Source organism: Trachypithecus francoisi, unplaced genomic scaffold (assembly GCF_009764315.1).
Source record: "Trachypithecus francoisi isolate TF-2019V2 unplaced genomic scaffold, Tfra_2.0 Lachesis_group5, whole genome shotgun sequence".
Classification (NCBI taxonomy): Eukaryota; Metazoa; Chordata; class Mammalia; order Primates; family Cercopithecidae; genus Trachypithecus; species Trachypithecus francoisi.
This window is the reverse complement of record NW_022681470.1, coordinates 12,778,842-12,794,416: the sequence shown is the minus strand read 5'-3', so window position 1 is coordinate 12,794,416 and position 15,575 is coordinate 12,778,842. Positions and strand designations below refer to the sequence as shown.

Sequence of the window (15,575 nt, the reverse complement as noted above, 5' to 3'; positions counted from 1 at the left end):
TGTGGCCTTAAACACATTTCTTTCTAAACCTCAGTTTGCTCATACATAAGATGTAGATTAGAAAGAAAACAGAGCTTACTTCACAGGTAGATATTTATCACTATCTGGCACTGTATTAAGTATATTTGTTTATATGCTTATTCATCATTTCCCCCAGTACAAGTTCCATGAAGACAGGTAAAATAGTAACTGGTACATGGTTGGTACTCAAGAAATATTTGATGTTTGATGGCTGAATAAATGGATAAAGAAAGAGTTGTTTTGTTGATAAAATAATGAATGTAAAACGTAATGCCTGTCTAATTCTCACAAATAATAAAATACTTTTAATGGTTAATATTATTATTGGTTAAAATATAAAGTTCATTTTTATGTGAATTACTAATATAACTGTGTGTGTGTGTGTGTGTGAGTGTATGACAATTTAAATATATGTCTAGCATTCTAAATAATATCCTAATGCTGACTACTTCTACCTTCATGCATTAAGGGTGATGTGTAAAGTTTTTCATATTAATAAGCAGACAAGTAAAAAAATACATTTAAAAGTGTATACTGCTACCTTATTTATACTAGCAAAAACCAAGCAAAAAAACCTTTGTTTATCTATAAAAGTTACAGATTATCCACATCAAAATAATAGATTATTTTGCAATCATTAAAAATAAAAGAATATTTATGTTTCTTAACATGGAAAAATATCTATAATAAATGACTAGAAATAGAAATCAATTTATAAACAGTAGGTAGAGCATGATACCATTTAGGTAAAATTACATATAAAGGTATGTACAGATATAGATATCTAGACCAAAAACAGATATAGAGGCTAAGGAATCAGAGCTTTGCTCACTGGGGTGGCAGGCAACTCAGAGTTGCTGAGCAGAAGAATGGTAAATCTGAGTGAGGTTGTAAGAAGATTAATCTGACAATAAAATAGTGTCTAACTCCGTTAGCAACACAAGAACTTAAGGTCTAGATGTATTGAGAGTACTGCTGAAGAAACTTTGGTCCCAAATCATGGATATCCTGGGGTTCAAGGTTTGAGTAAATGTGTCTATTATCAGAGTCTGGTGTGTGGCCACAATGGAAACTGCAGCTGCTGGCAATTCCCACAACTTCTGCTGAAGGAGGAGAGGGTGGCAGTGGGGTTGGAGGTGTCACTCATCTCAGTAGTGTTCAACAAATGCTAAATGAATCTATTTAGGAATCCCCCTCACCACACCTAAACATTTATCAGTAAAGAAAACAGCTTAAGTCTTTGAAGGAACAATTCATTACTTAATTGATAGACATGACAGAAATAGAAATCCCTCTATGTCACTTTAGTATCATGGACAAATGGCCTTGAATTAGTTTTTGTAACCACACTGCTCAGAAACAGAAGAGCCTCAGTATTCTGCAGTTTTTGTACCTGTAGCATACAAAGCCAATATACTTTCAATGATACTTTTAAGTAATAGTGAAGAAACAAACAGCACAATCTTCCCCAAGCATATGTGTAAAAAAAAACTTAAAAACAATTACAAAGCAACAACCAAACACATATAAAGTAGTATTTTGCAAACTAGATTCACAAAGATAGAATTTAAATAAGGGCAGTATTTAAACCAAGGAGGATTCTTGAGAGAGACTTCAGAGAGAGAGAGAGATGGTTCCTAAGAGATACGACAGACCTGGAATGAGTAGATGTGGTGTAGGACACAAAGGGGTGAGTATAGGGGTGCATGTGCCAGCAGTCCCTAGTTCTAGGATGCAGTGGGTCTTAAGATGAAGAAGCTGGACTGGATGACTTTTAAGGTCTTTTATTAAGCTAAAAACTTGTAGGATTCTGTAAGTCTCCTACAGCTCACAGCAATCACATTTACTTAGAGCGAAAAAGACAAGGCCAAGTATAATAAGAAGCTACAGAAGTCAGAAAAAAGGAAAGCCATCTAGTGAAAAGACTAAAAGTTCATTATCTGTTTTAAAATGACTCAAACTAAAAAAAAAAAAAAAAAAAATGATAACAAACTTGAAGCTATGTAGGGCTCTAAGGCTCAAGGTGACAAAAATGCTAGTATCTAAAGAGAGAGATTAAAGACTCCTAGAGAAATCATTGACCAAATGGGAAATAGCAAGAGGACTACTGCGTTAGCCCAGGCACAAGGTGATAATCAACTAAAACCAGAGAGCTAGGGATGGAAGCAGAGGAGGAATAGATATGAAAATGAGAAGTACCAATACAAAAGAAACAGCAGGGGTAGCAAAGGTATACTTTCTGATATCAATAGAGGGCGAATTCCATCTAAGCAGTCACTGACTATATAAGGAGTCCTGCAAAGGAAAGGTGTCCAGCAATCATGTTTTGGCATGCAGGAAGCTGAGCATTAATGCTAGAACTGATAAAGAATTTTTCTACTATTTCTACTCAGGGCAAAAGAGATGTACAACTGGCAGGGCAGCTCAAGAAGAGAGTGCATTCAGATATTAAATAAGGAAGAATGTAGAAGGGCAGTAGGTTTAGTTACATAGATGTAGAAGTTTTATTTATATAAGTTTGATTTAGCATAATTTAAACATACTACTGCAAAACAATGTGTACTTGGTAGCTTTTCTTTACAAGTGAGTTTTTCACATGGTTTAAAATTTTTGCATAGCATTGAACACAGAAGCAGCTTAACACAGGTGAAAGAAAGATTTGAACTTAAGTGAATTTGAGACAGTAAGACTGATTAAACTTCAAGCAATTTACCAAATACTCTGTTTGGAGATGGTGTGTATGTGCACGTGCATATGCATATTTATCTACTACGTATATATACGTATGTGTGTATATCCTGTGTATGTGGTGTTCATGTTATCTTTCTGGGTTGTATTCAGATAAAGGTCATAGCAGATTTTGTAGAAAAAATAAGGAAGCCTAACAATATTAATGTTTATTATTTGATGACATCTACTAATGTATACCAAGCCCTGACATCATGTGCATTTTAACCATGTGCAAGCCACCATCATCTGCCCTGACTACTGTAATAGCCTCCTACCTGGATTCCCCACTACCTCTTTTCTCTTCCTCTCCCCTAACCCACTTTCCACACAGAAGACACAGTGATCTTTATAAAACAGAAAGCTGTTTATAGTATGACACCTACTTAAAATCTTTGATGACTTCCCATTAGGATAAAATCTAAGCTCCTTAACAAGGCCTGCATGATTAAAAAATGACTTTGGCCCACACCATACTGTACAGCCTCTTCTGGTGTTCCAGTCTTATCAAGTGACACATTCTAGCTAAATGGCTTTATTTCTCTGAACAAGCTCAGCTTTTCCCTGCCTTGGAATTCACATAAGCCATCCATTCTGCCTGTAATACTCTTTTTCTGACTCTCTACCTTGCTAACTCCTTTCTCATCCTTTACATCTACATTGAAATCCCACTTTCTCAGAGACTTCCCTAACTCCTGATGTAGATTGCCCTGTTATAATCTCTATTCCTACCCTCTACATTTCCCTACTATTTTACAATCTCTGCAGGGGCAGAATCTGTGTCTGTTTTTTTTTTCATCATTGTATCTCCAATATTTTAGCACAATGCTCAGCACATGGTAGGCAGGTGCTCAAGAAATAACTGAATGAGAAAAGCACTAAAAGTAAGCAGTAGAATAGTTTCCTCCAGGAAAAAATCTTTCTTAAATTTTATGTAAAACAAGAAATATTTTTAAAATGTGAATGGCATAAGAACATAGGAAAGTCAAGCTAGCCTCAATTTATGGTTATTAAGATATGATTTCAATACTCGCCAGCAATGCTTTTCCGCTTTTGAACTATTGCATGATGGGGAGCAGAAGGTGACTGGAGTGAATCTGTGAGGTTTTCAGAGTCATGATTTGCGGTGGTCCTTATAAATTCCATAGCAGCCTGGAGAACTCTAAGCTGTAGTGCAACAGCCATATCTAAAAACAGAAGATACTAGAATGTTTTCAAGCTATGTGGTTATTAATTTTTTAATTGAACTGATTTTATGTATCATAACAAAATGTTTTGTTAGACATAAATTTTAAAATTTTGATCAGCATGGGGGTGATAGTCGTAGACATTTTTAAATTCTTGTTAAAGGCAATTTTAAAGCAAATTTACAAATGGTCACTAAAAAATCTTCAATGGAAAAATATTAGCTCACAAATTTATTTCATTTTAAAAATTGTTTCAAAGAAGAGGGTTTTTTCTATATAAGGCAAAAGTTTAACCAGCAATTATCATACTTTTGTTTCATATTCACTTTAATAATTACCATTAAAGAAAAAAAAGGGTATTACTATGCAACATATGCTTTTAAATTCTACTTGGTAAGAAAAATCAGTGACATCTTTCAATTATGTATTGCCAACTACTAACTACATGGTGGAATCACTTTCTATTTTTGCCACTTTTTCAAGCCTTTTTTAAAAAGGCTTCTTTTTAAAAACTGATACATATTATCACAAAATTAACGTTAAACTTTTAGTAAAAGAGTTTCTAAGAAGAAAGAGATTGTGCTGAAATAACAGGTTTGTGTATTATACAACTCCCTCCCCAAATTCGTAAAAATTAAATCTTACTTTGTGTCCTCTTGTTTTTGCTATTTTGAAGATATCCAAGCATTACAATAAGGTCTTCAATAACCCTAAAATATTGTGAGCCTGAGGAACTGCAGGCATGAATTGTAACTGCTATGAAAAGTTGCTGTATATCACACGCAAGCAATTTATATTCACTGACAGGAATGCTAAAGATAACAACAAAAGAAGAAAACAGAACATTTATAAGAAAAAGAACAAATAATTTAAGACACAGCTAACCGATTTAAAAGGTTTAAATTCCTGTTCAACCAGCTTGGACTCATTCATGCAGTCATTCGATATTTATTCACACTTATTCTACAAGTAATATGTAGTGTGTATGCTAGAAATAGAAATAAGATACACTTTGACACCTGTCAAAAATACATAGTTTTTCAGAGAACTGGACAAGTAAACAGATCACTATAAATAGTAAATGGTTGTAAGTGTAACACTAGAGATTAATACAAGATACTATAAGAACACACAGACAGGTTTCTAGTCCACACTAAGGATGAAGATTGTGTGGGTATGAACAGGAACATGCTGCAAAGGCTTTTCAGAGAAGGTGAATTTGACTAAATTAATTAACCTCTCTGAATCTCACTTGTATAGAGTTATTTTTAGGACTAAAAGAGGTATTAGATTTGCATTTATATTAATCACTTATGAATACCCAATAAATATGAATTAGCTACTTTTGGTCTTCAATCTTAATCTTGATAATCTACCTCAATGTATGATATTAGGCCTATAATGCTTCTCTCCATCTGGGTTTTCCAAATCAAGCAAGGGTTGGAAACTAACCTGGGCCAGTTAATAAAGTAGCATACAGGGACATTCAGTAAATACAATTTCTTCCTTTTTTTTTCTTTCTTTCTGTTATTATTATTATTTTTTACTTTTATTTTAGGTTCAGAGGTACACAGGAAGGCTTCTTACATAGGTAAACTCGTGTATTAAAGTACACTAATACTTAAGTTTTCTTGTTCTAAAGTATTTATCAGATGTAATTTTAAATAATAATTGTAAACTTACTTCTTTTCTAATCCATTCAGGGCTGCTACTGTATTACATAACACATAGAGTAGACCATTATCCAGCAACATATCTGCTACCTTAGAACAGGAATTTAAAATTTGGAGAAGAAGTAAAAGAGCATTATGCAAGAGTATGTTGTCATACAGAGAGGTCTCGATTAGTCCCAGAATAGGAATGACAGACCACTTCTGAAACAGTCCCGTATTTCTCACATCTTCCAGATCAAATCTATAATAAATAATACAGTTAAGAGCATGTTAGAAACAATTAGTCACAAAACAAGAAAATATGATAGCAACTACGGGTCATTTTGTTAACTTGATTTTGAAGTCATAAAAAAAAAATTGAGGGAGTAAGGCTTCGTAACCTGTTTTTAAGATTATAAAGTCCCTTCAATAATAGGGTAAAAGCTGTTGCTAGAAGTCCATCCCAAGATAAATACACAAACATTCACGTGAAATATGCATGCAATTTTATGGTTTTAACTGATTTATTTTAATTTATCCATGAGCCCCTTATGTCCAAAGACACTGTCTTGGGGCTACAAGTGCACAGGAAAATCATTATTATTATTTTACATAGTATTTGAGAGACAGTGAGCTAGTAAAAAGAAGTCTAGCAAAAGGGAATGATTCTTGAGTTCTTATCCCAATACAACTTGCCTCTGGGATGGAATGAAATTAGCTAAGTATTTTGTGCCTCATTTTCCTTATCTGTCAAAAATATGTGGTGATAGATGTCCTCTTTTCTTCTCAAGGCTATTGTGAGAATCAAATAAGGTAATGCAGAACTGTTTCGTGAAAGTCAAAAGTTGTATATAAATGAAAAGTAGTACTGACACTATCATAATAATTTAGCAAATTCTTTAAGGTCTGAATTTGTCTATCACAATAAGGAGACACACATTTCTCTCTATTCTATCACAAGCAGAAATTACAATTTAATTTCTGCCAAACTTTTGGTTTGGGAGAAAAATATTCTTTTATTTTTACACTTATTTGCTAATCCATCAGCATTCTACTAGGGTCAAAACTCAATAATCAGTGTATCCAGGAATTCTAGATGAGGGATTTACTCCTCTCCCAGATAACCTGAAAGCTCTGAGGAGAGTAATGAGTTCCTATATGGATCCTTTATGTAATCTATCACTGAGAATACACGCGCTATCTTTCATTTTTTCTTTTCTTTTTCTTTTTTTTTTTGAGACGGAGTTTCACTCTTGTTGCCCAGGCTGAAGTGCAATTGAGCAGCCTTGGCTCACTGTAACCTCCACCTCCCGGGTTCAAGCGATTCTCCTGCCTCAGCCTGCCAAGTAGATGGGATTACATGAATGTGCCACCATGCCCGGCTAATTTTGTATTTTTAGTGTAGACAGAATTTCATCATGTTGGTCAGGCTGGTCTTGAACTCCTGACCTCAGGTGATCCACCCACCTCTGCCTCCCAAAGTGTTGGGATTACAGGAAAGAGCCACCATGTCCAGCCTCACCTGTCTTTTTGGTTAATCTCCTCATGTTAATACTATATGCCAAATCTTAGCTATCACTTTCATCTGATGCAGCTGTTTCTAGTTTCTAACTAATGAATGAACTATGAAGGATGAAGTTATATTAGAAAGAATATCATATGCCAAATAATACATTGATTTACCTGGAAAATTACTTTTAGCAGATTTTTTTCCTAAAGGTGACTAAAAGATTTTGTTAAGAGTGAGTTCACTAAATTTTACATTTAAGACAAAAGATCTTGCCGGGTGTGGTAGCCCACACCTATAATCCCAGCACTCTGGGAGGCCAAGGCAGGAGGATGGCTTGAGGTCAGGAGTTAGAGACCAGCATGGGAAACACAGCAAGACCCATCTCCACTAAAAGTAAAAAAAATTAGCCAAGTGTGGTGGTGCATGCCTGTAATCCTAGCTACTCGAGAGGCTGAGGTAGGAGGATCCCTTTGAATCTAGGAGTTCAAGGCTGCAATGAGCTGAGGCATGACTGTGTCTCTCTGCACTCCAGCCTGGGTGACAAAGTGAGACACTGTCTCCAAAAAAAAAAAAAAAAAAAAAAAGCTGGGCATAATGGTTCACGCCTGTAATCCCAGCACTTTGGGAGGCTGAGGCAGGCAGATCATGAGGTCAGGAGTTTGAGACCAGCCTGGTCAACATGGTGAAATCCTGCCTCTACTAAAGATACAAACAATTAGCTGGGTGTGGTGGTGCGTGCCTGTAATCCCAGCTACTTGGGAGGCTGAGGCAGGAGAATCACTTGAACCCGTGAGGCAGAGGTTCAAGTGAGCTGAGATTGCACCACTGCACTCCATCCAGCCTGGGCAACAGGCCGAGGAAAAAAAAAAAAGACAAGATTCCCAATTATAGTGGAGGGAAGAACACACTTACTCTTCATCAAGGCCAATATGTCGACCAAAGAACATTTCAATGAAGCATTCTAACAATTCTTGAGTTCCTCGATGACGATACAACTGGTTGGCTAGCAAGGAAAATCCACGATTCTTCAGAAATTTATCCTTTTGTTCCTTAGATGCTCTAGCAAAATATGCATCTAATAGCTAAAGAAAAACTTTAAGTCAATTTAGATAATGCATTAAAATTAATGTATACAAATCAGTGTAACACAACTGCATTTGTAAATTATTAAGTTCATATATACAGAAGAACATAGAAAGCTTACAAAAATGCCATCACCACAGCAAAGCAAAAATGAATTTGTCTTTGGCTACTGCAGAATGCTAATGATGACTCTATCTTGGAGATCTTAATGATTCTCTCATGGGGGAAACTGGCATTTTTAGTTGAACATGGACACCTAGCAGACTGGCAACCTTAGTTGAGTATAAGTAGAATATTTGTTCCTAATGCTGAGGGGGGGAAATCCATAAACTATGCTCTCTCTGCAAATCTATACCTGTATCTATATCTATACCTATATCTATATATCCTAGAGCTCTACTTCTAGGCTTCTTGACAGATTATTTATCCTGAGCAAGGGCCCGAATTTCTACCCTTCTCTAACATCTTAAATGCAACACGTGTAATACCAAATTAATCCTTCCACCTCTTTCTCGCCTTTAATGACTCTCTCACAGTAGCAATAGACTCCTTTCCCTCAGACACACATCTATTTATTCCCCTACTAAGAAAACTTTCTAAGTTCACAGTGTAATACTTTGTAAATACTATGTATTTACTAATACTGCCACTGCAGCACTCATCACAGAATTCCTTACATTTTACTTAGTTAAGTATGAAACTCTTCTTTCTAGACTGTGAAATTCTTGAATGTAGGAGCTTATATTATTTCCCTCTATATACTGTATTGCAACTAGCTCAGGGACTTACACATGAAATGGGAGCTCAATACTAGGTTATATTGCAAGTGATTAAACAATACCTACATCCAAACAAACTAAAGAAAATGAGAATCTTTACAAGATTATTTTAATATTGGGTTGTTTTCTAACGGAAACTATTCATATCAAGCATTTACTCATTCAATAATACACTTAGTACCTATTACACAAGATGCCCACCCTCATGAAGCTTATATTTGTGAGAAATTTAAAAAACAAGTACACAGATTAAAAAGATAATTACAAGACATAAATAGGATGCTATGATAGAATAAATAATATTAGACGGAAGTGATTTTGATAAGATAATCAGGGACGGTCTTTTGAAAAGGTGTCATCTAAGCTAAGACCTAAAGTAAATGTCTAAAATTTGATAGCACACTGAAGAAGAGATTTCCAATGAACCATGTGTTCCTTGTAATTTTTACAAAACAGATTTACTAAGTGTTCAGATATGGGGATTTATTGGTAGATTTAAAAATCATACTGATATGAACCAATATATGGAGAGGGACTTAAAACTGGATGATGCAAAAATATGACCATGTAACCAAAAACTCCTATATCCCTAAAGCTATCAAAATAAAAAAATTAAAAAACAATGTGAGTAGTAAGTAACAAACTATATTAGTTAATTATTCTAAAATATAAAAGAAAGATTTAGGTCTACTTTAATGCATATACTCAAAATTTTAAATTACATACATATTTATTTTTCTGAATTAAAATAACATATCCAGTATTTGCCCTTACTTTAATGACACCTTGTTGTATAGCTGGTGACGGGTGGTTAATGAGGACCAAAAGTGTATCTGCTTGAATAAGCTTGTCCATCACATCTTCAAGCATAACATCAGGCAGGATAAGAAGAACCCCACTTAGGAGTTCATATAGTCCACAGCATATAGGTACTAAACAGTCTTCAGTTACACTAAAACAGAGACCAAAAAAGTCTTACTAACATGATGAGAAAAGTACATGATGATTACCTCAGGAATGTGACAAGTAGTAGCATTCTTTAACAGGTGAAACAAATGTTCATAATGTTTAAGAAATGTTTCCTAATTTACCTGTCATTAACAAATTTACCATCACTTTTTACCACTGATTTTTTTGGGCATATAGTCTACTAACACTATTCGATTCTACATCTCTGATGTCTAATACAGTAGTCACAGTTACTTATGCTATTTATTTAAAGTTAAACTAAAAATTCAGTCCCTCGGTTGCATCAGTCACATTTCAAATGCTCAATAGGCATATGGGTAGTGCCGACTGTATTAGACAGCATGAATACAACATGTCCATCACTGGAGAGTTTCACTGGACATTGCTACTTGAGACACTATTGGAAATGTTTTTTCCACCAAGGAAGAAACAGCTTTATTAGGAGTGTAGGCATGTCAGAAAAACCTAGTTCAGTCACAGAGCAGAGAGATTGGCAGGGGAAGAATCTAGCATTACAGAATATCCTCTCAAGAACCAAGTGTGAAAATAAAACCTCTATCTACATATCCTAACAAATGCTGCTGGGTTTAGCCCAGGTGAAACTTCTGGAAGCTCCTGGTGAAATGAGATTTTTTCATAAAGGAATGCTCTCGAGCACTGCTGCATCTGAGCTCCATATAAAGTTATGGGTCTGTGATAGCAGAAGTAGAGGAAAAGATAAGTGGGATATCTCATCACCAGAGCAAGGTCATCTGTGTTCAGGTGAGAGAGGAACCTTAAGTGTTTGGAGAGAGAACAAACTGTGGTAGCAGAAGAAAAATGGCTGAAGAAATGCAACGTCTAGGCAATGTCTGTCATGACATGGAGGACTCTGTGCAGTCTGATGTGAGCCTGTACTGGGAAACACCAGCTTTTCTTTCTGAGGCCATTTTAGCTCTCTTCTGACTTCATCCACAGCAGAACTGCCAATGTTCGGCACCAAGACCTGCATTATAATTACCTGAGTGGAATGGAGTGACCACCCTATGACACCCATTCCTCTTCCCTTCTGGAGCAGTCACTTGTCTCAAATAAAGTGAGATGGTACCCAGGACAGGCCCAATCTAGAAACCACTCCCACCTTCACAAGAACACCAAGTGGAAAGAATCATTCTCATGAGTCAAAGCTTTAGAGAAATCCTATCGTTTCTCTGTCCTGAAGAATTTTTCCTTAATAACTGTAAGGAATTAAACCACAATATATACATATTTTAAATGCTACTTATGGTTTAGATTTTGGTTAAATATGGAATTCAATATTATCTAGCATTAAAATAAGGAAAAATATATCTTTCTGTTATTATTACATATATAAAGATATAAACTTTTCTGTTTGTTATATTATAAGAAGTGGCATAATGAAGACATTTCCAGATGGGTAGAGAGTCTTTAAAGAATAGTAAAATAAAGGTGGAAGGAGTGCACAAAAACACATAAGTACCTGTGAGCACTTGCTGTTCGGATGTAATTTGGCTCATAACCAAGAGAATAGGCAAAGTTTTCCCAGTCATCAGTGTTTCTATCAACAAGACTTGGCCAACGGCCAACAGCTGCAGATCCATTCTGTGAAGGAAAGGCTAGCCCAAGGCTTGCAACAGTGCTGTGGCTTCGCTGGAAGGAGGCCAACCCCTTTAGGTATTCAGGTCGGCGTGGGCAGGACTCATCCCCAGGACTGTCATCTTCTGACCTGGGTTCTGCTCCCAACTCTTTATGATCTGCTTTGACCACTGGAAATCCCAGCACTCCTTTTGGGGCATCACTGACAGAGACTTGGGCTGAGAGAACAGCTTCCATTTCACAAACAGTTTTTGCAGACTCACAGCTACTGATGAATGCATCCTCTTTGCCTTTTTTCAGTGTGTCGGAACTCCCCAAAGAATTTTGTTTCTCTGATTGGATGGCAACATAAGTATCTGCAATATTTTGTAACCTGTCAATACTACAACCCAAACTTCCAGTCAGTTTTTGTGATTGCATTAGTAGTGAAGAAGTAGGGAATGCTGGTAGGCTTCTAGAACGCAGCATATGGGCGGCCATCTGTTGTGGAATAATATTAGAGGAATTCTCTCCTAGTAAGAGTAGATACAAAAATACTACTTAAAAATCTATTAAGTGGGACCACCTCTCTTTTGCATTATAAATTGCAACCACAGCAAAAGCCCATTTATCTAGCACTGTTAAAATCCATATAGGTTAATTTTACAAGTAACTAATGCTTAAAATTCCTTTGCTTTTTCTTTTTTTAAGAGACAGGGTCTTGCTCTCTTACCCTGACTGAAGTACAGTGGCACAATCACAGCTTACTGCAGCCTCTAACTCCTGGGCTCCAGATAGCCTCCCACCTCAGCCTCCAAGCAGCTGGGACTACAGGCATGCGCCCCCACACCTGGTTTAAAGCTTAAAATTCTTAAATGCCAAAACTATTTTTATTTTAACCACTTTTTATTAATATATTCCCAAAACATGTCTTTTCCTGTCTTCTTAACAAAATACAGTATTGACTGAATGATTCAGTCATTAGGATTAATGGTTCTACTGTGCTGAAATTAAGTGAATTAAGTGAAACTCAATTTACTTCAGGCTAGCAGTTACTAGGATGCAGTGGAAAGAGTGTGGGCTTTGCAACTAGGTATCATTGGATTCAAATGATAGTGAGGTAGTCCAAGGTAAATCACTTAATTGTACTACAGTTTCTACAAATGTAAAATGAGGGTTCAGAATATCTACTTTGCAGGGTTGCTTTAAAGATTGAGATTATATTTGTGATGCACCTAGCATAGAGCTCAACACATAATAGGTGCTCAAAAAATGGTAGTACTTGTTGTTACTAGCCTAAACAGCCCTAGACAGTTCTCTCTCTCCTCCATTTTTGCCGTCACTTCTTGCTGCTATTAGTGAGAAGTAATAGTTTCTTTTCTTATCACAGCTCTCTAATTTACTGCTTCTAATATTCTATGTAGGAAGACACCAGAAAAATTATTCTCATTGTAATGCATGGGATAAACGTGCATGCCATTCAAGGTGTGGTCTGTGAACCGGCAGCATGGGCGTCAACACCACCTGTAGGATTGTTGGAAATTCACATTCTCAGGCTCCACCCTAGATCTACTGATACAGAATGTATGAGGGAGGGGCCCAGGAATCAGTGTCAACAAGCTCTCCAGGTGATTCTTTTGCAGGTTAAAATTCGAGACCATGAATACAGAGTAAACAGGCATTAAATGAACTGCTTTAGAGCATAGACTTTGTGGCAATAAAATAGCTCCATAGCTCAGACTTTTTTTCTAATTATTTCTGGATTTTGGCTAGAGAGCTAAAGTTGCCAAAAGATTCTGTTCAAAAGATCTGGAAAAAATGGGGGTATGATTGCATTTGAAAATGTTTCAAAATGACACAGATGATTTAAAAAACAAATATGTCCTGTAAAATTGCAAATAACACTAATTCGAAAAGGCCAGGTGCAGTGGCTCGAGCCTGTAATCCCAGCACTTTGGGAGGCCAAGGTGGGTGGATCACTTGAGCCCAAGAGTTCGAGATCAGCCTGGGCAAAAAGACAAAACCCTATCTCATGTATTTAAAAAAAATTTTTTTTTAAAAGAAAAGAAAAACTAATAAAAACATAGCCTTAAAATATTATTATAAAAGGGCATAAAAAGTGCCAGAGAATAACTGAAACACTTTGGGAGGAAAACAAAACTAGAGACTAATACCTACATACCTAGTTCTATCTACCTCTATGACTATCTCACCTGCACTATTTAAGAATTAGGATTGAAGCTAAAGACAAGACTAGGACTGACAATAAGGGCAATGTCCCAGTATGGAAAAGGACGGTAGTCAGGTAAGGAAAAGATGTATGGTCAGTTTGCAACTAGAAAACCTGCACCTATTCTTTTTTTCTATAAAGTAGCGATGAGACTCTGTTAAGAGTAAATTAGGAAGACAGAAAAGTACCATAGGCTTAAAGACTTGAATCTACTTACTATGGAAATAGTAGAGGGTATTGATTCTGAACATACCTAAAAATTACAGGGCAGCATTTAAAGCTCTACTACAACATTCAGCAGTACGACAGCGGTGAGACTGAGGCCAGGTTAGCATTTTTCAGTTCAAGAATACCAACAGGCCAAAGGGACAAGGAAACTGAGATAGTTTCCAACTGAATAACTGCTGAAGTTATTGGCTAATGTGACCTAGGCTGGACAGGCAAAGCGAGACAAGGGGAACTTTGGAGTGTGATTTAAAAACAAAAACAAAAACAAAAACAAAGATGGGAGGTCTTCAATTACAGAGGATGACTGCATCCCCTTTGCCTTTTTTCAGCATGTCAAAACTCCCCCAAAGGATTCTGTTTCTCTGGTTGGCTGGAGGGCTAATGATACAGAAAGATTCTGTTCAAACAACCTGGAAAAAAAATGGAGCCACATACAATATTTGAAAATGTTTCAGAGTGATGCATGTGATTGAAAAATAGATCACATAGATAGAACAGGGTGGGATACTGGAGTTTCACAGATGCTTGACAGCATTCTTGATGATGATAAAGTCCAAGACAGATGCATGCAGAGTGGTAAGACAAAGTAGAGAAAGGGTACCGAGTCAAAAAATGTGAAGCTGGAGTATTGGGTGGCCATTTATCTGGCAAGTGAAGTTGTCTAGAATCATGGTTTTAGGTAGAGAGAAGAGAATAAAAGTTTTTAAAAAGCTTCTGAAGAAAATGGTAAAATAAATCAGAAGCTTGATGAAAGACAAATGACTATGATAAGAGAGGTCAGAGAATGCCAGAACAAAATAGCATGAGCCTTATCCATTTTCTCAATTCTCTTGAGGACCTGTGCTGGGTGTCTCTTGTTAGATTGAATGAGGTTATACTATATATACTTCTAAAATATGTACAATTTAATTCTCTAAGAATATTCAGAACTAAAGGGAGAAGGCTATACTTCCATTATTGCTATTTTTACCTTCATACGGTGAAGCAGTAAAACCAGATGGGCTTATTACCATAAATCCAGGGCTCATAAGGGACCTTCCTCCACTGCTGGAATGCCTCAGGTACATGATTGACTGTACTTTCTCCTGAAAGATCTTGCCATCTAGAATCCAAATTTTTTTTTGAGAGAGCAACATTTTTTAAAAGGATAAAACAAAAATACAACTTTAAAAGCAGATCATTAAATTCAAATTTTGACAAAAAGATGTTTAAAGAGAACAATATCTGGCATACTTTATACTAAGGCACATTTGATATGTGAATACGTACTCCTCACAATTTTTTAGTACAGATTTTGCTGTTGTTTATTATTTCTGGCCACATTAACTTTTATTTTCTTAATTCCAACTGTACTGACAGTTATTTCTATGGTTTAACATTTAACTGTTCACTTTTCATATGTTATTATCATCTCTCAAGGGAGACTGTTCATCTGTTCATTCCTTGAGGAAAGGACTGTGTCTTTCATTTTTATAAATCCCCATCAGTGTCTCATTGTAAAAACTAATCATTTCTGAGCTTCATACTTATAAATTCGACTGCTTCGTTTCTTCAATGAATCACAAATGCAACAAATCTAAATCTGAATCATCTTTTTGCCCTAAATTTACTCCT

At 36.0% G+C, this 15,575-nt stretch overlaps 1 protein-coding gene across 6 annotated transcripts in view; it reads right to left on the bottom strand.

Moving 5' to 3' along the window:
- Window positions 1-15,575, bottom strand: part of LYST (lysosomal trafficking regulator) — a 223,564-nt gene that overhangs the window by 78,549 nt on the left and 129,440 nt on the right. For 5 of the 6 annotated variants that reach the window (XM_033198012.1, XM_033198015.1, XM_033198016.1 and 2 more), the window contains 7 exons: window positions 14,932-15,063; window positions 11,409-12,036; window positions 9,734-9,911; window positions 8,010-8,179; window positions 5,619-5,849; window positions 4,581-4,747; window positions 3,783-3,935 (listed from right to left, as the gene is read on the bottom strand). In XM_033198012.1, the coding sequence (XP_033053903.1) occupies window positions 3,783-3,935; window positions 4,581-4,747; window positions 5,619-5,849; window positions 8,010-8,179; window positions 9,734-9,911; window positions 11,409-12,036; window positions 14,932-15,063 (1,659 nt within the window). The remainder of the gene's footprint in view (window positions 1-3,782; window positions 3,936-4,580; window positions 4,748-5,618; window positions 5,850-8,009; window positions 8,180-9,733; window positions 9,912-11,408; window positions 12,037-14,931; window positions 15,064-15,575) is intronic. The other variant, XM_033198014.1, reaches the window with a different exon arrangement.